The following is a 25,357-nucleotide window of genomic DNA, read 5'->3' on the forward strand; positions in this document are numbered from 1 at the left end:
TGGGCTTGGGGCCATGTCACTCCAGTCTCTGCCTCTGTCTCCACGTGACCTCCCCCTCTGTGTCTGTGTCCCCTCATCTGTCTCTTATAGTGACACTTATTGCATTTAGGACCCATCCTTATCCAGAATAATCTCATTTCCAGATCCTTCACTTGATCACATCTGCAGACTCTTTTTCCAAATAAGGTTGCACTGACAGGTTCCAGGTAGAGATGAATTTTTTTGCAGAATGTTATTCAACCAATTACAATATCCTACCACGTTCAACCCCAAATGAAACACATTTTAGACTCTAGTCCAAATATGTATTATTTTAAAAAAATTAATTATTACTTTTTAATATTCAGAAACAGGGTCTCACTTTATCACCCAGGCTGTAGTGCAGTGGTGTGATCGTAGCTCACAGCAGCCTCAAACTCTTGGGCTCAAGTGATCCTCCTACCTCAGCCTCCTGAGTAGCTGTGACTATGGGCCTGCACCACTATTACGTTTCATCTATCCCTAGACCCAAGGTCTCCTTGCTTGAGGCTCAAACTTTCTTCATGATGTTTTTGCCTCCAGGAGAACACGTCCTCCCATTTGTCCATATCATTCTGCCCAGCCATTCTTCTCTTCTTGACTCCGTAAAAATGTTATCTCAGTCATCAAAATATAGCTCTTTCTTAATGGGACTACAATCCCACCTGTTTTTTTAATCCTCTAGAATCTGAATGCTCTCTGAACCACTTTTAATGTTTCCAAATGCCTCTTCAGCCCATCACCTCATGTGAACGCAGAAGTTTGGGTTGATAGGGTGTTTTTACCATTTTTTTCCAGGTAAAATTGCACCAAGGTATGTCCTGCAGAAACATTATCTACACCTAGGAGAATTTACCTCCCCAGATCTCAGTTTCTGCATCATGCACTGAAGCAGGCTGTCCAAATGAATGTGTTTCTAAAACCCTCTGCTGCATGTATTTATCTAGCACGGTGTTTTCCAACCAGGGATGGTACAGCCTCATGGGGAGAATGTGGCTACTATGTCTAGAGACATTTCTGATTATCACACTGGGGTGGTGGATGCTCCTGGCTTCTGGTGGGTGGAGCCCAGGGATGCTGCTCAGCACCCTACAGTGCACAGGATGGTCCCACCACAGAGAATCCTCCAGCCCCAGATGTCCATAGTGCTAAGGCTGAGAAATCCTTAGCATGAGAAACTCTATTACCCATCCAGTCATCCATGATCTATCTATCATCTATCATCTATCTATCTATCTATCTATCTATCTATCTATCTATCTATCTATCTATCATGTATCTATCTATCATCTATCTACCTATTATCCATCCATCCATCCATCATCTATTTTTCTATCTACCCCTCTGTCATCTACCCAATTACCTATCTAATCCACCCAACCATCTATCACCAGTCTATGTATGTATCTATCCATCTACTGATCATCCATTCAACCATTTATTACCTATCATCTATCTGTAGTTCATCCAAACATCCATCATCTATTTATCTATATACCTATCTCTCATCCACCCAACTATCCATCCTTTATCTATCTGTGTATCTATCATCCATCCAACCATCCATCATTTACCTATCTATCATCCATCCAACCATCTATTATCTATCTACCTACCTACCTTACTCCTTTCCATACCTATTATCTATTTGTACCTATAAATCATCTATCTGTATCAATCCTTATCTATTTATGTCTCCTATCCACATCTATTATCAACCTATGATCTATCACTTTATATCTGTCAATCATTTATCTATCTGTCATCTATCTACCATCTATCTATCACTTATCTATCTACATCAATCATCTGTCAGTTATTTATCTACCAATCTAATCTATCCTTTATGTCAGTGGCTCTCAGCTAGGAGCAAGTTTGCACCCCCTAAAGGGGCATTTGGCAATGTCCAGAGACATTTTTGGTCATCACAATTTTGCTGGGGCAGGAGGGTACTAGTATCTGGTGGGTAGAGCCCAGGAATGCTGCTCAACACCCTACACAGGACACCCTAGCCCAGAGAATCATCCAGCCCCAAATGTCATTCATGTGCATTTTGAGAGACCCTGCACCATCTGAAGAGCCTGTCTACTGAGGATAAACACTCCAAGCACCGCCTCCTCTTCCACCTCTCTGCCTCCTCAGGCCTCTCTTGAAATCCAGTACACAGTAAGGGCTGTGCAGACATATTTAAGCAAATAAGTGGATTCATGAATGAGAGACAGGCTCTATGCCCCCCACAGAGTTAAAAAAAAGAAAAAGCTGCATTCTTTAGTTTCCATGACCGACATTCTTTAACAATTGGCGACAGTGCATTTCTTGAAATGCTGACAGTCATATTTTTCCCAAATGTTTATCTTGTTTGCCTTTTTCCTTCCTCTCAGGGGAAGCGAAAGAAGGACAGTTTTGCATATTTGTGGAACACCAGTACATGTATTTCCAGATGTCACTTTGACAAAAATTTAAAAAGAAAAATCCTGGAGGATTTCCTAGAGCACTGCTTCTCAGTCCCCACATTGTCTTGCTGCATACTGAAATTGTCACTACATGCAAGTAGCACTCAAACCCTGCCTTCCTGCCTGCCAAATCTGTCATCAGAATCATTGCCTTTGACTCAGTTTCTTTGCCTGTTAAAAATGTGTAGAGAAGATAATCATTGAGAGAAGGTGAATGAAAGCTGTTTTTTCAACCGCTCTGATGGAAACCCAAATTCATGTGACCCTCTTTTGTCCTTGAAAATAGCATTGTCATCACTGCCCGGTTTTTGGGAGAATATTATTTTATTATCAAATGTACAGTATATTGACCTTAAAAATACAGTAAAGCAGTCATGGAAATAACAGGTCTTGTATTATTCATGGGCACAGACTGACTCATGGCTGGGGAAGAAGCAGCCACCTTAGACCAGATAGACAACTCAGACACTGCAGAGAAGTTTCTGGGCTTTTCGGGGAAGACTCTAGATTCAATTCTGTAAAGTTATGATGCAGTTTTCTCCTTCCTCTCCTCTCACCTCCCCTGAGCACAGCTTTCAACAAAAACTTTGCATACAAGGAAATCTAATATTGCAGCCTTCCCCAGTGCAGGTTTCCTAGAGAAGGTAATATAACAGTGGTGACTGAATTTGAAGGAGGTTGGAGAGGAATTTTTTAAAATTGTATTTCCATGTCTGCTGTAATGTATCCAAGTCTTGTAAAGACCAATAATTTATTAATTTTAATGAGACAGAAAGTATTTCTCCTTCTAGTCTCATCGTCTGATTTGAAAGGAAAAAATTATATATATAAAACATTATATAAAAAGTGAGTTCCAGGAAGAAATGTTTTTTTCATATAAAATGGTAGCTGTATGTATTTAACTCTGAATTAATATATATATATATATATATATATATATATATATCAATCACTCTGGTTCTAAATCCTTATTGGGCAAGCTGGAGTTTTGAAGTGACAGAAGAAATAACTGAAAGATGACTTGTCAATCTGGAACAGTCTATCATGTAAAAACTGCAGCAGGTTAACTAGGTGATGCATCTTCAATGGGGTAGTGAGGAGTTGTTCACGTCTATGGCTTATTTTTGGTGAACGTTCCTCAGATATCCGATGGACGCTTATGAAGGCAGTCGAGTGGCATTTGCGAAAAAAGAAAAATTGCAGTCAGAGCATAGATACCCTGAATGAAGCCTCTGGCATGATGTAAACACAAAAGAAAGTTCCCAGCGAGGCTGAGCCCTCCTTCTCGTGTCTGTATTTCTTCCTTTTCCCAACAATTGTAGATCAATATCAACCTCAACTTGATACCCACCGGGGGCCACCATGCACTGTGACACATTATTTAAGAGCTCTGATTCCCCAGCCTGGCTTCCCTTAACGCACTCTGCTTTGTTGTCAGTTCCTAAGCAATCATTCTGGAATCCACATTTCAGAAGATGTGGATGTAAGTTGTTTTGGAGTCACTGCCGAGAATGTTTTTTGCCATGCACTTGTAGAAGCCGGCGTCTCTCTGTGTGGCATGCTGGATGGTCAGTGATCCCTGGGGGTGAAGAAATCTGTTTCCATACAGACGAGCCTGAACCCCTGCCTTCAGATGCGACTTATCCGGTAACTCCCACGTGATGTCAGCTTTGGGAATCCCCATAGCCATGCAGTTCAGTTTCACGGTGTTCCCGGGCCGGGTGTAGATGACTGGGGTGGGCTCGCTGGTGATCCGGGGAGGATAGGCGATCACAATCACGGGGATGCTGGTGACCGAAGGGCCGTACTCCGTCTCCATCCTGCACACATAGGTACCCCTGTCAAACACCGAGGCCTCACGAACCGTGAGGGTGCCATTGTCCAGAAGAGAAACGCGTCCCAGTGTTTGGGGGCCCTCCAGATGCATGCCACTGGGGAGCGTCCAGGAGAAATGTCCCTGCCCAGCCCCGGCAGGGGTGCAGGGAAGCTTCAGGGTCTCACCATTGATGATGCTGACCAGGTTATGATACTGCTTGTTTGCTTCCGGTTTCAGTCCCACCTTCAGGGAGACCAGCCTCTCCGTGTGGCCAGCGGCGTTGCGGGCCACGCAGCGGTAGGCCCCAGCGTCCACCGAGGAGAGACCGCTAATGTGTAGCATGCCGTCAGCCTTGTGGTAGAAGCGCTGCAGCTGCTGTCCACTCTGCAGATCGGTGCCATTGGGAAGGACCCACACCAGGCTGGGTGTCGGGGTCCCCGCAGCAGAGCAGTTGAGGCTGATGGTGTGGCCCGCCATGGCCGTGATCTTCTCGCTGATTGGGTCGTGGAAGATGGGTTTCTCCATGGGCTCCAGGACAGTGAGCTGCACGATCAGCCTGGCCTCCCCTCCCTCGTTGCGTGCCATGCATACCAGCTGGACGGAGTCGCTCTTCCTCAGACTCCTGATGTCCAGGGAACCGTTGCCATGGACAGTGACCCGGTTTCCATAGTATGGAGCTGGCAGAACCACGCCCTCGGGAAAAGCCCACAACACCCTCGGGGTGGGGATGCCTTCAGCTCTGCAGTCAATCAGTTTCCGACTGCCCCCGGCTGCTATCTCCCGCACAGTGGTGATGGGGTTGGGGTTACCGTTGATCTTGGGTGGCTGGACGTTGACGTGAATCCACACCGTCTTCCTATCCTCTCCGGCTCCGTTCCTGACCAGGCAGGTGTAGTTGCCGCTGTCGGAGCGCTGGGCTTTCTGAATAAGGAGAGTGCCATCTTGGTATATCTGATATTTCTCAGAGGAGATGGGGATCACCTTGTTGGTTGGGGACAACCAAGTCACCTTGGGCATGGGTTCTCCTTTGGCCTCACAGGCTACGGTGACCACGTCTCCATAGGGCACCTGAACCGCCAAGTAAGTCTTGTTCCGGATGGTGGCGGGCGCTGTCACCACCTTGACTCTGACTCTCATCTCATCCTTCCCGACCTGATTTTCGGCAAAGCAGGTGTAGTCTCCCTCCTCCCTCATCCCCACTTCGTTAAAGTAGAGTGTCCCATTGTTGAAGACGACATAGCGCTTGGTGCGTCCACCGCTGTCATCCGACTGCATGAAGGAGTTCACCAGACTCCCATCCGGGAGGCTCCAGGAGATCTCAGGATTGGGAAGTCCGGTGGCCACACAGTCCACTTTCAGGTCACCCCCGTAGAAGACTTTGTGGTCGTTCTCCTCCTTGTGTTCAATCTTGGCCGGTTTCATCACCACATCCACCTTGAGCACCACGTAGTCGTCACCAACCTTATTTCGAGCTACACACAGGTAATCTCCGGCGTCTTTGTCCGTCACCGATTTCACCACCAGGGTCCCATTGGCAAACACCTTGATTCTGCTATCAAAACTACAGAAAAAAGAAAAAGGAGGAAGATGTCAGTTCCCCAAATGCTCTACCATGGCATTAGCTCACTGGAATAACACAAAAATAGGTGGTTCTGTGATGCATCAGCCCAGGTGGCTGCTATTGCAAAATGCCCAATGGTTTTTACAGCCTGGAGAAGGTTGTGGAAAGTGATTGACTGCAAATAAGAACTCCCTGTTGAATCTGATGTTAGGCTGGCCTGACCATGGGTTCAAGGACATGAAATGCAGTCAAAGACGTCAATCCCATTCCTGCGAGTGTGTGTGGATCAAGTATTTGCATGGTGGTCATTACAGAAGTCATTGTAACAACAAAATCAGATAAAATGCTACAGTCATGGAAATGGTGATGAATCTGGGTCAACCTTATAAAGATGTTAAATTCTTCCTGGAGAAAATGCTTTAGACACGGTTTCTACTCTTGGCAATTTCTTTTTTTAAAGTTGTTGTATCCCAGTTTTGGGCAAGAGTCAGAAAAGCAACTCTAATATGGTCATGTAATTATGGTTATGCCAGAGTTTCAAGGTGAGTTTCAAGGCTAAAATCGGGCTCTTCAGAAGCTGGCACTATTGGTGTAACAGGTTTTCTAGAATTTGTAATTAAAGCTGAATAACGCTCACTAGCTAAAACCTCAAGGCGGGTGTATCATTCTTCCCCATGAAGTCCAAGCACTGCTGAGTTAATAATTACAAAAAGGTTTAACAGAGGCAACCTAGAAAGGATGATAGGAAAATCTTCATTATGTATGTAGGAGTTTTATAAATACTGAAGTATTCTTTAGTTATTCGGAACTAATATGTTGAATAATCCAGTGAAAAGATTGAGAAAGTTCTCATTTTTAAAATTGTCCCTATTGAATTCTCAATTACACATACGTTATAATGGGAGCCTTAATATTTCCTAAATACCACACTTTCTTTTCTTTTTTTTATGAACTGACGGCTTGTTTGTCACCCAGCCTGGAGTGCAGTGGCGCAATCATAGCTAACTGTAGTCTCGATCTCCTGGACTCAAGGGAAGCTTCCATCTCAGCCTCCTGAGTAGCGTGGACTACAACCATACACCAATATGCCTGGCTGGAGTTTTTTAAATTTTTTATTTTGTAGAGAAGGGATCTTGCTATGCTGCCCAGGCTGAGTTTGAACTCCTGGACTTAAGTGATCCTTCTGCCTTGGTCTCCCAAAGTGCCGGGATTACAGGCATGAGCCACCATACCTGGCAACACTCCATTTTTCTAATGTCATGTCTAAGACAGTGTCATAGATCTTTTAAAAAATAAGCCCAGTTGTGATTACATTCAACCTAATCATTGTAATAAAAGCAATGATTAACAATGACCGTATACACTGTTTTGTGGGCCATGAGTGAGAATCAAGTCAATGTAACTTGGTAAGGAATTTAATAGGTGTGGGACAGGCAAGGACATTTAAATGTGCCTTGGAATTTGAATCCAAAAATGAGTATGGTAGCATGTGTCTGTAAACATTCTGAGGCTTCCATTAACAGTGACCCCTAGCCCAGTTGTCATCAGAATCAACTGAGCAAATCTCAAAGCCACAGACGCCTATGCATCGTGAGAGATTCAGCTTCAAGAAACGAAGCTCTGATATTTGTTTTTGTTTTTGTTTTTTGAGATGGAGTCTCGCTCTGTCACCCAGGCTGGAGTGCAGTGGCCTGATCTCGGCTCACTGCAACCTCTGCCTCCCGGGTTCAAGTGATTCTCCTGCCTCAGCCTTCCGAGTAGCTGGGTCTACAGGCATAGGCCACCACACCCTGCTAATTTTTGTATTTTGAGTAGAGACGTGGTTTCACCGTATTGGTCAGGCTAGTCTTGAACTCCTGACCTCAAGCAATCCACCCACCTCGGCCTCCCAAAGTGCTGGGATTACAGGCGTGAGCCACCGTGCCTGGCTCAATATTTGTATTTTTAAATAGCAGGGCAGAGCCTGCTCTTTGATAAAATGCACATGGTTTGTTCAATTACACTTTACTAAGAATATAGTCAGAATTTACTAAGAATGAAGTGACAGAAATAATGGTTTATAATTTACTTAGGATTTATATGGAAACATTAATGGAATGACTCAAAAATCTTACTGGAACTGCATTCTTGTACTGTTATCCATTCAAAATTGCCTCCACCGTGCCAAATTCAATGGAAAACAGTTCTCTATGTGGCAGCACATCTGCTAAGCTGGAAGGCATTCCTGGATAAATTGGGTACATGGTTCTTCTGGATTGATTGTGCAAGCTCTTCAGGGCACCACCCAGCCATCTAAAGTATAAAATACAGGCAGGGAAAAGGCATCTCAGCCCTTTTCCTGAGTTGCAAAGAGTCCTGGAAGGTCAGACACAACTGTGCAGAAGAAAACCTTGGACGCTGATTTTGCTCCCACCCTGGGGAGGGACCCACGGTGAGAGGCTTTCCTGCTCAAGCTACTGAGTGCTGAAGACAGCACAATCCAGGGGTTCTCCACCATGGCACTGTGAATTTAGTTGGACTCCATTTTACCTTTCCTCTACTGTCTGGGTCCTCTATTTTTTGAAACGCTTATTAAAGAGATATTAGCTCTTTTTTGGTATCTAGCTCAGGGTTTCTCAACCTTGGCACTAGGGACATTTGGGGCTAGAAGATTCTCTGTGAAGGGGCCATCCTGTGAACTGTAGTGTCCCCGGACTCCACCCACCAGATGCCAGTAGCATCCATCCCATCTGTGATAACCAAAAAATGTTGCCAGACATAGCCAAATGTCTCCTGGGAGTAAAATCTCCTTGGCTGCAAACAACTGCCGTAGCTAGCTAGCTAGATAAATCAGTAGACAAACAGATAGATGGATAGATAGATAGATAGATATGGATGGATAAATGGATGGATAGATGGATGGATGGATGAATAGATGGATACATAAGAGATAAGAATGGATGGATAGGTTAGGTAAATATACATGGATGGATGGATAAGCAGGTATATAGATAGATAGACCAACATTTTCATACTAAGATAGGGTTTCTTGGCTTCAGTACTAGGGACATTTAGGGCTGGATGGAGGATTCTCTGTGGTGGGTCTGTCCTGTGCACCGTAGAGTGTTGAGCAGCATCTCCGGGCTCCACCCACCAGATGCCAGTAACATTCATCCCATTTGTGACAACCAAAAAAATGTTGCCAGACATAGCCAAATATCTCCTGGGTATAAAATCTTCCTGGTTGTAAACAACTGCCATAGACAGATAGGTAGGCAGATATAGATAGATAGATAGATAGATGATAGATGATAGATAGATAGATAGATAGATAGATAGATAGATAGATAGATGATAGATAGATAGATAGATAGATAGAGATAGATAGATAGATATGGGTGGATGGATGAATGAATAGATACATAAGAGATAAGGATGGATGGACAGGTTAGGTAGACAGGAATGAATGAATGGATAAATAGATAGGTAAATGGATAGGCAAAATCTTACATGCTAAGACAGGGTTACTTGACCTCAGCAGTATTAACATTTAATGCAAGATGAATGCTAATCTGTGGTGGGGTGTCCTGTGCACTGTAGGGTGTTGAGCAGCATCCCGGGGCTGCAGCCACCATATACCAGAAGCACACCCTCCACCCCAGAGTCGTCATGACCTAAAATGTCTCCATACATCACCAAGTGTCCCTTGGGGACAAAGGAACACCTGATGCCTGGTTGCAAACCACTGCCATAGATGATGGATGGATAGACAGACAGACAGACAGACAGACAGACAGATAGATAGATAGATAGATAGATGATAGATGAAATAGGTAGAAGGATGGATAGATAGATAGATAGATAGATAGATAGATGATAGATAGATACATAGATAGATAGATAGATAGATAGATGATAGATAGATAGATACATAGATAGAATCTTTCAGGCTAAAACAGAGGTACCTGACATCGGCACTATGGATATTGAAGGTAGGATGGATGACTATCTGTGATGGGCCATCCTGTGCACTGCAGGGTGTTGAGCGCTGTCCCTGGGCTCCACCCACCAGATACCAGAAGCACCCACTGCCACATTTGTGATAATCAAAGGTGTCTTCGGATATTGCCAAGGGTTGTCTTGGGGCAAAATCACCCTTGGTTGAAAAGCATTGCCATAAACCTGTATATCTGGGAACTGATGACACTTGATTAGAAGGTGGCTCGGCTTTCTTCATAGCCCAAGTATATTTTTATCATTTCAAGTGCACTATGTTGGTGTGGTAATGATGCTTTTAAAACAATGTATGCACTTTGACTGTATCAATAATGCCATATTAAAATAAAGCCTAACACGTCTATGTATTTTGTTGAAATCAATGATGGAAATAGAGGCAAGCTGAATTGTTTGTCCTAACATTATAGTTAAACATATAATCACTAAAACAAGAATTTCTTGGTTCATTTATCTTTTTTTCTTTTTTCTTTTTTCTTTTTTTATGGGGCAAGAGAGGAGGAAGTTAAGTATTTGTTAAGAAATTAAGTATTTGTTCTGGATCCGAGTTTAGAGGGACAAAATTTCATTGCATAAAAATCACACACCGGGCCAGGTGCAGTGGCTCACGCCTGCAATCCCAGCACTTTGGGAGGCCGAGGTGGGTGGATCACGAGGTCAGGAGATCGAGACCATCCTGGCTAACACGGTGAAACCCCGTCTCAACTAAAAATACAAAAAATTAGCTGGGCGTGGTGGCGGGCACCTGTAGTCCCAGCTACTCGGGAGGCTGAGGCAGGAGAATGGCGTGAACCTGGGAGGCGGAGCTTGCAGTGAGCCAAGATCTCCAGCCTAGGCGACAGAGCGAGATTCCGTCTCAAAAAATAAAAATAAAAAAAAAAATCACACACCGGGCCAGGCACAGGGGCTCAAGCCTGTCATCCCAGCACTTTGGGAGGTCAGGGTGGGAAGATTGCTTGAGGTGAAGTGTTCGAGATCACCCTTGGGAACATAGCAGATTTCATCTCTACAAAAAGTAAATAATAATAATAATAACAAGCCGTGCCTCATGGTGCACACCTGTAGTCCCAGCTACTCAGGAGGCTGAGGCTGGACGATTCCTTGAACCCAGAAGTTTGAGGCTGCAGTGAGCTATGATTGCATCACTGCACTCCAGCCTGGGCAACAGAGTGACCCCTGTCTCTAATGAATTTATTATTATTATTATTTGAGATGGAATGTCACTCTGTCATCCAGGGTGGAGTGAAGTGGCATGATCTTGGCTCACTGCAACCTCCACCTCCCGGGTTCAAGCAATTCTCCTGCTTCAGCCTCCAGAGTAGCTGGGACTACAGAAGCTCGCCACCACGCCTGGCAAATTTTTGTATGTTTATTAGAGACAGTGTTTCTTTCACCATGTTGGCCAGGCTGGTCTCGAACTCCTGACCTCAAGTGACCCGCCCGCCTCGGCCTCCCAAAGTGCTGGGATTACAGGCGTGAGCCACAGTGCCCTGCTAATTAATTTCATTTAATTTTATCGGACGCAGGGAGCAATGTGTGTGCATATTCATCCTGAAAAAGGACTCATATTCGTTGGGGCCACGAGCCCAGCGATTTACAGGAAGCCACGCAGAGCCGCCTACCTGAAGAGCACGTCGATCATCCTCTTGGACGGCAGCCTCCAGAGGATGCGCGGCCAGGGGTCCCCAGAGGCGCTGCAGTCCAGCTTGAGGGTCCCTCCGTACCTGACGTCCGTCCTCCGCGGGGAGGTGCCCGTGATGCGCGCGTTGGCTGCTGCACGCTGCACGTTCAGCTGCACCGTCCTGCGCGCGGAGCCTACCAGGTTGGCGGCCACGCACTCATAGCGCCCGCTGTCCTTGGGCGCGAGGTTGCGGATGTAGAGCGTCCCGTTGGGGAAAACAAACAAGTTCCCGTGGAGGAACTGCGAGGGGCGGATCTGGGTACCGTCCCCGAGCACCCAGCGCACGCTGGGCAGGGGCGCAGCCTTGGCAGTGCAGTGAATGTGAATGCTGAGCCCCGGGGGCAGCGAGATGTTCTCCAGCTTCTCCTGGTGGATAACGGGGGGCAGTGCCGCCACGTGCAGGCGGATGGCCAGGCTGTCCGCCCCGGCTGCATTGCTGGCCACGCACTTATAGACGCCTCTGTCTGAGAAGGACGCCTCCTTGATGGAAAGGGTCCGGTTTTCGTGCAGGGTGATGCGGCCCTGCACTGGGGACACAGTTTGCCACACCCTCCTGTCGGGGAAGATCCAGGAAATTTGGGGGGCTGGGGTCCCTTTGGCCAGACACTCCATTGCAATGGTGTCTCCTAGGTAGACAGTGACGTCCTGGTAGTGGGAGGCTAGGATTTGAGGTTGCTGCATGCTGACCGAGAGCAAGACCACCATCCTGTCCAGGCCGTGCAGGTTGCTGGCGGTGCACATATACTGGCCTCGATCCTGCACTTGAACCTTCCGTATCACTAAGGTACCGTTCTTGAGAACCTCAAACCGTTGTATCCTGGTATTCGGAGTCATAAGAGCTCCTGGAGAAAATTAACACAGTCAGCTTTGGCATAAACTGTGCCCTTTTGATAATGCTCAAACGAGCAGTATTAGTTAATCCAATTCTCCACTTTATCACCCGGACAGCAAAAGCAAATGTAGAAAGTAGAGTGTTTCAGTGTTTTTAAAAGTTTTTTTATGTTTATTTTATTTGTTAGAGATAGGGTCTTGCTCTGTCTCCCAGGCGAGAGTGCAGTGGTACAATCATAGCTCACTGCAGTCTCAACCTCCTGGACTCAGCCTTCTAAGTAGCTGGGGCTACAGGTGCAGGCCACCACTCCTGGATAATTTAATTTTTTTTTTTTTTTTTTTTTTTTTGTAGAGACATGGTTTTGCTGTGTTGCCCAGGTTGGTCTTGAACTCCTGACCTCAAGTGATTCTCTTGTCTTGGCTACCCAGAGTGCTGGGATTACAAGTGTGAGCCACCACACCCAGCCTGTTTTGGTCCTAATCATTAAAGAAATGTAAAACTGAGATATCATCTCATGCCTGCTGGAGTGGCTATTATCAAAAAGACCAAAAACAACAGACGCGGGTGAAGATGTGGAGAAAAGGGCACCCTCATACACTGTTGGTGGGAACGTAATTTGGTACAACCAGTATGGAAAACAGTATGGAGTTTCCTCATAAAACTAACAATAGAGCTGCCTATGGTCTAGCAATCCCACTACTGGGTATTTATCCAAAGGAAATGAAGTCAGTATGTTGACAAGACATCTGCACTCCCGTGTTTACCACAGTGCTATTCACGATAGCCAAGATATGGAATTCAGCTAAGTGTCCATCAATGAATGAGTGGATAAAGAGAATGTGGTATATATGCACAATGAAATACCATTCTGTCTTTTGTTTTACTTTTTTCTTTTTTTAAAAAACGAAATTCTGTCATTCGCCACAACATAAATGAACCTGGAGGACATTAGGTTAAGTGAAATAAACCAGGCACAGAAAGACAAATAAACTGCATGATCTCACTTATATGTGCAGTGTAAGAAAGTTGAACTCATAGAAGCTGAAGCAGATAGTGGAATGGTGGTTACCGGGGGCTGGGGGTGGGAGTAAAGGAAAGATATTAATTAAAGAGTATGAAGTTCAGTTAGGAGGAATATGCTTAAGTGATATTATACTCATGGCAACTATAGTTAATAACAATTTAGCTTAGACTTGAAAATTGTTGAGAGTAGATTTTGTGTTGTTTTGTTTCTCTTTTTCATTTTTCCACTAGTCCCAGAAACAGGGCCATCGTCAGGCAAAGGACAGCAAACGTGGGTTTAATAGAGAATTCTGGAAGCAGGCGTGAGTCCCAGCCACTTCCAAGGTGAGCTAAGATGCCACAAGCTCAGGTACTAGAGACACAGCCTCTCCCTTCCGTATTTATGCTCATGCTGTTCTCCTGAACTCCTTGGGCTAGCTGGCTGCATGGGCATCCCCGGCTTGCAGTGGCCAGCCACCCCTGCCCGGAGAGGCCCTTGAGTCCATAAAAAAGGTAAATGAATCCTAAAGTAAGACTCCAGTACCTTTCTCCTACACAAACTCCGGTTAAAGTGTAGATTGGGTGCATATGGACATAAAAATAGGACAAATAGACACCTGGGACTACTAGAGGAGAGAGGGAGGGGCGGCAAGGGCTGAAAAATCTACCTATTGGATGCCATGCTCACTACCTGGGTAATGGGATCATTTGTGCCCCAAACCTCAGCATCACACAATATACCCATGTGACAAACCCGCACATGTTCCCCCTGCATCTAAAATAAAAGCTGAGATTACAAGGATAAAAATAAACACTTATTCGAGTAAAAGAATTCCCCAAATGTGTTATAAAAGTTTTTCCTAATGTGTTTATGTTGTTCACCACATGCTGTTTTAATGTATTATATTGCTAGCCAATAAAATGAAAACTGAACAACAACAAAAAAGTGGATGCTTAAGCATCTTACCTGTGGAAACCTTTGTCCAAGTAACGAAAGGCTTTGGTTTTCCTGTTGCCTCACAGGGGAACACAGCGTCTGTCTCGGCGGTGACGGACACAGTCTGTGGGGACTTGGTGAGGATTTGGGGCTTTTCCCCAAGAGACCAGAATTTGGATGCAGGCGGTCCTCCTGCAAAGAACTTTGAGCTGCTCTGGTGGAAGCTTCCTGAGGACTGGACAGAAGATGTTATAAAGGAGACAGAACTCTGGGTGGAAGACGCCATAGGGATATTCTGTAAGTTAGTTGAGGGTGACCCCGTGGTCCGCGGAGTGTGCAACAACGGAGGTGCCGGAGGGCCAAAGTCCAGATGGAAGGTGCTATGGGCATGTATCGTGTTGTAGGAACCTGGAGTAACCTTTCTCTCTCTTGTTACTGGGGCAGGAGAAGTGGGTATCTGGGGTCTCCGGGTGACTCCCAACTGTGGAAAAGAAAGAGTCTTGTTGGTGAAGAAAGGGAAGCTTCCATTGGAATAATGAGGAATTCTTGGACGGGGAGGCTTTCCAACTGGGCTTCTTGCCTCAGGGATGTTGTTATTTCCAAACACTTTGGAGTAGCCATTGGATTGGGCAGTTCTTCGGTCGGTAAACTTACTAGAAATGCTGGGTTTGGACATGTGCAATGGGAGACGAGTTGTTGTACTTGCTAATCTTGGAGTTGTAAACTGTTTGTTCTCTGGCAAAGTCCTAGAAGGATATGTAGTTATTTCTGGTTTGTTGGTCCAGTGACGAGGTGACTGGGAAGTTACAAAGTATCTGGAAGCACTTTTTGTGGACATTTCAGGCAGCCTCACTGTTGCCGTTGGTAGGATGGGTTTGGCAGGGACTCTGGTTAGTTGATGAGAAGCATGAACTCTTTCATCCTGGTGGTGGCTATCTGGGCCACGTGGTAGACTCCTACTATTAAATACTTGCTTTTCCAATTCCAGCTTTGTAGACAAGTTAAATGCATCCTGGTCGGAAGAGGGTGTTGATAATTCATTTGGCCCTGACATATGCTGTGTTCCTTCATTGTTCACTGGGGTTGCTTCTGTTTCTGGATTCCCCACATAATTCAAGAAAACATTTTTCTTGGAGTCTCTAGATGCTTGAGATATTCTTGGACTGAGAAGTGCTGGCTTAGTGGTGGTGGTTTGTCCCAAAGACACGAGAATCGTGGGTGGGGACAAGGATGCTGGCTCCTTCATCCGGGCAGCAGTAGGCGTGTGATTCTGTGGTCTAGTTTCAGAGTGGAGAATAGCCACAGTGATTTCATGATGATCTCGATCAAGGGTGGTGGTTTCTGCCTGACTTGAAGCCACCTCCACTTTTATGCTTGAGAGAGTTGTGGAAGAACCAGCTTCTTCTTGGTGAAATGGTGTGGAGACTGTCACAGAGGACGAAAACTCAGAAGTAAAATCCACAACCTCAAGCTCTTTAAGAAGGGGAGGGTCTGTAAGGTTTTCCCCAGAAGTGGTAACAGGTATGTCTGTCTGTAGCCTCCCAGGCTGGGCTGTCCTTGAGGGATTCCAGGTTGGAGTTCCTGGGAGGCCTATAGGAGCGGATTCTTCCTTAAATTCTCCCATAGTGGAGACCAAGGAGCGAGAAGTTGGTATGACATTAGTAATTGACTCACCAGGGACTAAAATGTCACTTTTATGTTTGTCAACATTTGTGGCAACATCATCCTTAATTTCTTTTCCATCTGATGTGGGTTTATATGTGACTGGAAGTGTCTCTTGGACTTTAGGGTAAGATGAATATATTTTTGTGGTGGTTGTCATGTAATCTAAGGAACCATAAGGGCCCTCAGTTTTCAGAGAAACAGTTCTAGGCAAAAGTATAGTTTCTGAACTGGGAGTAATAATGTTTCTATGTTTATTTTCTGGAGAAGGGCTGGGCTTGGATCCAGACGCTTTTGAGCTCACTGTAGAAGGGGTATATCGATGTTTGTTTGGCCTCTTCCCGTGTTTTCTCCATGGTGTTCCCTTGGATATGGGTTCTGCATTCTTCTCCATTTCCAACTGTTTGGGGGTATTATTTGTGTTATCCACCCAAGCTGTAGGAACCAGAGAACTCTCCACTTGATTTGAAATCTTAATGTCAGGGGCTTGAGTTGGTTGAGTAGAAAAAGTCTCTGATGGGGCAAAAGTTGTGGGTGGGATTTGCTTGTGCCGGTGGCGGAATTTGTTGGGGCGTAATCTCCTTCTCCCGTTGGGTCTCCTTCGAGAAGGGTGAGTGCTCATGGTGGATGACGGAGCAACTTTTTGCCTTGGTGTTGTTGCTGTTGTGGTGTCTTTGTCTAGCAGGGTGCCAACTGTGGTTTCCGCGGGCTTCTTAACTGGAGACGTACTGCTCATTATACCTAGTGTGGAGTCAGGCAAAGTGATGGATTTGCTCTCTTGGCCCTCACTCTCAGAACTTCTGGAGTGTGTGGGGTCTCCCTCTAGCATATTTCCTCCCTGTGGTGTCTGAGGCATCTCTTTCATACCCTTTTTAATCAGTAAGGTGTCTTGAGTGCTTAGACTACTTTTCACAAGCTGGATGTTCTCTGTCAGTCCTTGTAGATGTGATTGGCCTGGGACACCTGGTTCCCCTACAGTAGAATCCTCAAATGACTGTGATGTACTGGAGTCATTAACCCAGACGGTGGGGGTTGGAGCAAGGTGTGCAAAGGTGTCTTCTTTCATCTTATCTTCATCTGGTTGTGACTTAGTCTCCAAATCTGGGTCAAAGTATTGCACGGGCTCAGACTTAGCCAAGGAGACAGCATCCAATGGAGGCTCATACTCACTAGATGTGGGCTCTGGTGAGGATCCAACATCTGCTGCAGACCAACCCTCTGTTGCTGTCTCTTCATGGATGGGCTCTTCATAGACTGTGTCTAAGGTGTGCAGAGTAGGAGATGGTTCATAAGGCTCAGATATAAGTGTAGGGGCTGCCGTCCCCTTCAGGTCGCCTTCAGTGGAAGTTATCTCCTCAGTCTTCTCGGAAAGCTCATCAACAACTTCTTCCAGAGGTGTGCTTGTTACTTCAGGTTCAACAAGAATAACTCCATTGTTGTGGTGTTCTAGTCCCATGCTGGCTGAGGAAATGGTACCCAAAACGTGCTCTTCTTCACCAAGTAGAGGTACATCTGCTGAGGATTCTTCAGCACTGGTTACTGTCTGCACAGGAGATGCCGAGGGGGGAGAAACAGCAGGTAAAGGTGGCGTGACTTCTAGACTCGAGGATGGAGGACTTGTGGTTTTAATCACTGGGGGTACTTCTGTGCCCTTAGGGAGATTTTTCCCACGGACTTTGGCTAAAATATCAGCCCAGCGCTCTGGATTAATCTGTTTGTTTGCCATGTTTATCCTTCGTCTAGATTCAAACACTCTGCGACCTTCTGCAACGTTGGTCTCTGGTTCTTTTTCCGAATGCTTCCAGAGTTTCAGCTTTCTTCTCCCTTTCTTGGCTTTCTTATCTCCATTGATGGCGTCATCCTTTGTTTTGAGGAACACCTCTTGGTCCTTTGGATGCAGAAGTCTCCTTGAAGTGTTCTCTTCATCTCCCATGCCTGAGCCCCCTTCATCCTCCACGATGTCTTCTCTGACTCTGGAAAGAGCCTTTGCACCTGGGCGTCTGCCTCTTTTGGATGGCGAGCCAGACCCTTTCTTGGTCACTGTGATTCCCACCGTAAAATGGTCTGCCCCTTGCTGGTTGACAGCCACACATCTGTAGTAACCACTATCGCTGACTTGGACCTTTGGGATGGAAAGAGTTCCATTTGGCAGCATGTATACGTGTGATGTGTTAGCCAAATCATTAATTATCCTTCTGTTTGGAAGAATCCAGCTAAGGTGGGCTTCGGGTATTGCTAAAGCATTGCAAGGCAATGTCACCGGCTCCCCTGGGTTCTTCCCAATTGTCACTGTGTCTTTCTCGGCTGGCTGAGTGGAGGGAGACTGCACAAGTACCCTGTGTACCACGCGGTCCATTTCGTCCCTCACTTGAGCAATGCACTGGTACAAGCCCGAGTCAGATGGCTCCATGGACTTGATCCTCAGCCAGCCACTGCTGAGAATGGAGAACTTGCTGTCTGGGTCATCCATGGGCGCTTTCAGGATGGAGCCATCTGGAAGCACCCAGAAGATAGACGGACTCTCAGAAGCTTTCACATTGCAGCTCAGCTGGCATGGACCTCCTTCCAGGACAGTCTGATCTCTTTGCACAGCTCCGCTAGGCTCAATCATTACCCAGCTTCTGCCCCGAGCCTGCCTTGTATCTTTGGTGGATATTGTTTGAGAATACTGGGTGTAGTAGGAAAGTAGCACCTTCTTGGCCGTACTCTGACGTCGGTTCAGCTGGATATCTATGGATGGCTGCATGACCCATTCTGGTTCTGCAAGAATCTGGGCTCTCACACCTGTGTAGTAAAGAGCTTCCTCATCAGCATCCTGCCTGTACTGGTAGCTGACTCTGGGGTCTTTGCTGAGCATGAGCTCTCTGTGTAGCTTCACGGGAACTTCACTGTAGTATGCTATCAATTTCCATAGCTTTTCGTAGTTTTCCCGGGTCATTGGACACTCAAAGTCCAAGGCAACTGTTGCATTTATGTCAATATCTGGAGGATCCGTTTGGTTTAAGTGAATTTTGTACACATCCATTGGTTTCTTGATGTCACAGACCAAGTTCACCATGTTCCCGTGCTCATCAGTCATATTCAAAGAGACGCTCCACTGGGGGAGTTGGAATTTCTCCAGGATGAGCTGGCTGTCACCATCCTCTTCTGGTTCTTGCTCCTCCTCAATACTCCTGCTCCTGTTCTGTCTCAGAGGGGACTCTATTGAAGGCTTCACACAAGTCAGGTCCTTCAGCTTGTGAATCTCATGTTTGTACAACTTCTTTGGACTGAAGCACATTGCACACAACTGGCCGCCTTCATAAGCCTTGTCCTTCTTACACTTCAGAATCCCTAAAGCAAAGAAGCAAATACACACTCAACAGGGTAAGGAGCCAAAGAATAGCACACCTTGCACATGGCCAGAGGATGACGCTTATGTTTGCGTCCTTATCACCAGCTGTAATCCCATAAGCAAGGAATCCTATACATGAGTTGCCTCTGAGGCTTCATGTTAAACCACAGTTTTAGCACACTGTGTGGTAACTAATGGGTGCTTTATAACTGCTTAACCATTAATAATAATTTTTACTTAAAAATGTCTTAAAATTCTTACTAACGGGTATTTAAAACACATTTCTAAGTTAAAGAAAACAACTTCATTCACATACACTATACAAATGTACCTTCTGTGAAAGTTTAGGAGAATCTATATAAATAACTGCAAACTGGGGAAGCATTTCTTGGTAAAAGGATGAATCTTTGCATGTATCACATCTTATCTACTTTTTGTTGTTTTTCATCTTCATATATATACCAATATATGTTAAAAAATCTTGATATATATCTAGCTCAACATATACAAATATGTATCTATCTTAATAGATCTATAGATAGATAATATATAGATATATAATAGATATATATCTATAGATATATATACAGATATATATCCATATATAGATATATAGATATATAATAGATACATATCTATATAATATATCTACAACTATATATAAACATATATTGATATATTAATAAATATATATTAATATGTAGATATATAGACATATAATCAATGTATATTTATATCTAAGTATATATAAATAATATATATGGATATAAATATATAAACCCGTGAAAGTATTTTCAGGTAAAAGGAAGAATCTTTGGCATATATCACATCATATTTACTTTTTTAAATCGTGATATAACAATATATAAATTTATAGATGTACATATATTTATATATAATAATATATTTATATATAAATATATAAATTATATATTATAAATTTATAATTTATAAATTATTTATAAATAAATATAATCAATATGTATGTATCTGGGTAACTATATCTATATTTATAACTCTGTATATTTATAAATTTATAATATATAATTTATATATAATCAGTATGTATCTATCTAGGAATTATATCTATATTTATAAATTTGTAATATATAATTTATATATAATCAATATGTATGTATCTAGGTAACTATATCTATATTTATAACTATGTTTATAAATGTATAATATATAATTGATATATAATCAACATGTATCTATCTAGGAACTATATCTATATTTATAAATGTATAATATATAATTTATATATAATCAACATGTATGTATCTAGGTAACTATATCTATATTTATAACTATATTTATAAATTTATAATATATAATGTATATATAATCAATATGTATGTATCTAGGTAACTATATCTATATTTATAACTATATTTATAAATGTATAATATATAATGTATATATAATCAATATGTATGTATCTAGGTAACTATATCTATATTTATAACTCTCTCCATATTTGTAGCAAACACTTCACAGAGTGTTTGCTTTTGAGTTCACATTGTCCTCTTGGTCTCCTGGATATGAAATCCTCTGGAATTTTCTCCGTCCTTTCTGGCCACAACTCGGTCTCAGTCACTGCTTCCTCCTCCTCCTCTGCCTGAATCTGTGCTGACTGGGTCCTCCTTGACTTGGTCCTAAGCCCCTTTCCTTTCTGGTCGGCTTCAGCGTCAATGGCCTCTCCCACATGTGTGGTTCCAATTACCATCCACCCGCCAGTGATGACTACCATATGTGCTTCTCTAGTCCAAACACATTCCCTGAGTTCCACACCCCATTGCCTCTTTGACATGTCTATTTAGATAGCAAGAAGGGTCCTCAAACTGACATCTATGATCGCTTCCCTGTCCGTAAAATAATGACCTTGCAGCCACTCCTCTCACCAGCCTGCTCTTTTCCAAGCATCCTTTGTGACTTTCTCATGGAACATGCATTCACAGTCCCTTCCCAGTTCCAGTTTCCCACATTAAGCTGCAGTCCAAGGCTGGCATGATCCTCCAGATACCCATTCCCTGGCAACCCACATCAGCTGTATGCAACTGATTACATGAGCACTGCATTTCACTAAGGGATAACTGCCTTTGCGTTGGGGAATGGAGATGTCTTAACATTTAAGTGGTAACGTTTAAAGTGTGAGTTCCTGTCTCGCTGATTGGGTGCTCAGATTTCATCGAAGGCAAGATGAATAAGTCAATATAAGAACCTTGGAGAATGGAACGTCCCCAAAAAGATAAAAGAATGTGCAGCTAGGAGTGGTCTGCTCTCCTCTTTTCTTACCTCTGGATTTTGCATCCCATTCCAAAAACCATCTCATCTCACAGTCGCAGGTCCACGGATTTCCCTGCAAGTAAAGATTCTCCAGAAGCGGCATGTTCTGAAGCATGCTGGCAGGAAGAGTTCTAATCATGTTCTCCGCTAAGTAGAGGTGCCTTATGGTGGAGAGTCTGAAATAATCCAGAAATGTGAACGTGGAGAAGGTGCTAGGGTGCAGCTGGTGGAGGAGATTTCCTTCCAAATGGAGTAGCCTCAGAGACGTTAAGCCGTTGAAAGCTTGAGGGTGGATAAACTCGATCTTGTTGTGGTCAATGTGCAGCCTCATTAAGTTAGAGAGACCCTGGAGGGTCTGTCCTGTGATCACTCTCAGCTTGTTGTAGCTGAACTTGAAAACCTACAAGGACAGAGGAAAACAAAACAAAACAAAACAAACAAAAGGATCCTGTTTATAGTTTAAAAAGCCACAACCACAAACAGAAGCCAGCACAAAGGGCTGGAGAGTAATGACATGAAGCTTGTCTTTCATGTCAAACAATAGCCGTTTTATTGATCATTAAGGAGAATGACATAGTTTCCATTCTTTATTACTGGTCTTAGAGGATGCAATTGATGACACTGATAAATGCCGTGGGTTTACCTGAAGAGAGCTGAGGTCTCTTAAGGCTCCATCGGGGATGCTTGGGATCTCATTGCCGTGAATCATAAGTAGCTCCAACTTGGTCAGTCCTGCAAATGAGGTTTCTGCCAGGGCCTGTATGCTATTAAATCTAAAGAATAGTAATAATAATAACAATAATAATTAAGAAAATAAATAGCAAATACTTAACTCCCATATGGGAAACGGTCCTTAGCCTGCCCAAGAGCAAATTAGTAAAATGGTGAGTCTTTTTATTTATTTATTTATTTATTTATTTATTTATTTGAGACAATCTTACTCCGTCACCCAGGCTGGAGTGCAGTGGTGCAATCGTAGCTCACTGCAGCCTCCACCTCCCAGGCTCCAGCAATCCTCCCACCTCAGCCTCCCAAGTAGCTGGAACTACAGGCACAGGCCACTATCCCTGGCTAATTTTTTATTTTTCATTTTTGTAGAGACAGGGTCTTCATATGTGCCCAGGCTGGTCTGGAACTCCTGGCCTCATGTGATCCTCCTGCCTGGGCTCCCAAAGTGCTGGGATTACAAGCATGAGCCACTGCACCTGGTCATGAAGTAGTGATTCTGAGGTTATAGGGGTGCCATTCCCAAAGACGTTTATCCCTTTGTGTCCCTATCTCTGGGGTCAAGAAGAAAGTGACACAAATTTATTTGTCTTCGTTCTGTTAAGGAACATTCACGGAGAACTTTGACTTGGAATATGCTGATGTGGTCAGGAGGCTATTTGGTGTCCATCAGTAGGATTTAGAATTCAACATGAGGCTGTTCCACATGTCTCTTTCTTGGAAACTCTGTGCTGAAGTGACAGTAATAAAGAGGGACACATGGCTAGCAGGAACGGGAAAATCCACAGCATTGGAATTTGCTTTTCATATGGTAAGAAAGGAGACAGCTCCGTGCTAAGGGCCAAATAGAAATGTTGACCACAGCACCGACACTCTTATTTCCCATGGGCAGGCTGCCATGTCTGATGGATGATCAAAGTTACTCGTAGACATGCTAGGTTTCTTTTTTGTTTTGTTTTTTTCCTGTAACCTGTCCTCAAGATGAGTTCTTTTTGTTTTAAATTTTTGGTTTTTTGTTGTTGCGTATATAATTGTCAAGATGCTTTCTTGACCAGTTTAGAAATTTCTCATTGCCATATTGGTAATAGCGTACAACAATGCTTAAACTTGATCCCTGGATAAGCAATTTGAAAAATGAATAGAGAAGCCTGCACGCTGTTACCAGAAATCACTGTTTCTGCTGAGATATAACACATCTAGCCTGATATCATTGATTGCTTCTCCTTATCACTTAAATAAAAGGAAATCAATTAGCAGAGAACATAAGTGAACAGCTCATAGCTAAATGCAGCAGATGCTAGCATGGTCCAATTTTCTCATACTCATATGTGCTCAAACCTGGACTACAATTCCAAAGTCAACAGAAACACCAGGTTAAGTGTGACTCCCCTAAGACCCCGCCTTAGGAAGCACCTTTCAGCTACAAATTTTTGAGTGCAGGAAATTTGTAAGCTCTACCCTCAAAAACTATTCACCTTGATTGCATCAAACTTTTCAAAGACATCCTTTCATAATTGCATTCTTCTTTTTAAGACCAATTTATGCAAAGAAAACATCAGATGGAATTAAGTGCATCCCACCTTATTGAAATAATGCTGTATAGATTCAATATGGTATATGGGGATAATATAGTAGAAGATGATCCTATTTCCTGTTCATCATTTTGACTCATGTAGTCAATGAACAATCATATATAGTGGTTCTCTCTTCTTGATTACATTATATTTTCCACTCTTATTTTTAGTGCGTTACTCCAGTGTCTTGTCAGCTAAGCTCTGCTTTATTTAACACTGGTGAGAGGTAAAATATTAAAAGAATTGGGCTCATAGCTATGTGTGTACCTTATGAACATGCTTTGGATTCCATAGAAGGTGGGAAACTTAGTTGGAATTGAGCCTTGTCCTCTTTGTATTACCTTTTGCCCTTTATCACCTAAACCCCATGAAGCAGGCTAACTTTCCACAGCAGAAACTGAGATTCAAGAAAGTTTCCAGGTTGGGCATGGCAGCTCATGCCTATAATCCCAGCACTTTGGGAGGCTGGGGAGAGAGGATCACTTGAGCCCAGGAGTTCAAGACCAGCCTGGGCAACATAGTGAGACCTAATCTCCACAAAAAATACAAAAATTCATTGAGTGTGATGGTGCATGCCTGTGGTCCCAGCTACTCGGCAGGCTAAGCAGGAAAGACCACTTGAACCCAGGAGGTCGAGGCTGCAGAGAGCTGTGATTGTGCCACTGCACTCCAGCCTGGGCAACAGAGCAAAACCCCATCTCAAAAAAAAAAAAAAAAAAAAAAGTAAGAAAGAAAGAAAAAAAGAAACTTTCTAAAATTTTCAAGGAATAGGAAAAAAGAGGTTAAACCATGCAATGTTCCATTCCAAAGTTTTTTTCCTATTACCTAGTGGTATTTTGGTCTTATTAAAACAAGATGGGAACTTAAATATTCCACAAGCAAACACAGTAACAACGACAATAATGTCCCCATTACAGAGAAGAGGAGACTCACAGAAGACATTGAATGCATTCAAGAATACAGTCAGTGAGAGTAAAATCCAGGTATCTTGAGCCCAAACTTCAACCTGCATGCAGACACTGTTAACTGAGGTGGGAGAAGCTGTCAATATCTACTTGACATTGTATTTTATTTAGTGAGTTCAAACTCATGGAATCACGGTGCAAAACCCCCCGAAATATAATGCTGCAAAAATAAGTGAAATTCAAGGGCATGAAGCTTCATTTCATGTTGAGGATCATGAACCTCCTCAGTGGGTAAAATTCCAAGTAAGAGAAGAAAGAGGTGCATTTTTTCCAATCATGAGCTCAGCAGTTTCCTGCGGAGTATAATAAAGGGGAAGGAAGGTGTTGACTACTGCGAGCTAGGTGGGGAATGGAAGTCCCAGTGTGTAGACGTGAGATCCTTAGAGGTGAGATAGACGCATAGAAAGGTCTCTGTTTCTCTCTCTCTCTCTCTCTCTCTCTCTCTCTCAAGACAGGGTTTGGCTCTGTTGTCCAGGCCAGAGTGTGGTGGCACAGTCTCGGCTCACTGCAACCT

The 25,357-nt window shown here is 43.8% G+C and overlaps 1 protein-coding gene across 1 annotated transcript in view; it reads right to left on the minus strand.

Annotated features, from left to right (window-relative positions):
- Positions 1-2,776: 2,776 nt before the first annotated feature.
- Positions 2,777-25,357, minus strand: part of MXRA5 (matrix remodeling associated 5) — a 34,327-nt gene continuing 11,746 nt past the window's right edge. Inside the window, exons 3-7 of the mRNA XM_055267607.1 lie at positions 22,222-22,351; positions 21,588-21,978; positions 14,324-19,288; positions 11,464-12,364; positions 2,777-5,848 (exon numbers count right to left, since the gene is read on the minus strand). Coding sequence (XP_055123582.1) covers positions 3,940-5,848; positions 11,464-12,364; positions 14,324-19,288; positions 21,588-21,978; positions 22,222-22,351 — 8,296 coding nt within the window. The 3' untranslated portion in view covers positions 2,777-3,939. The remainder of the gene's footprint in view (positions 5,849-11,463; positions 12,365-14,323; positions 19,289-21,587; positions 21,979-22,221; positions 22,352-25,357) is intronic.

This window comes from Symphalangus syndactylus, chromosome X (genome assembly GCF_028878055.3).
Source record: "Symphalangus syndactylus isolate Jambi chromosome X, NHGRI_mSymSyn1-v2.1_pri, whole genome shotgun sequence".
Taxonomy (NCBI): Eukaryota; Metazoa; Chordata; class Mammalia; order Primates; family Hylobatidae; genus Symphalangus; species Symphalangus syndactylus.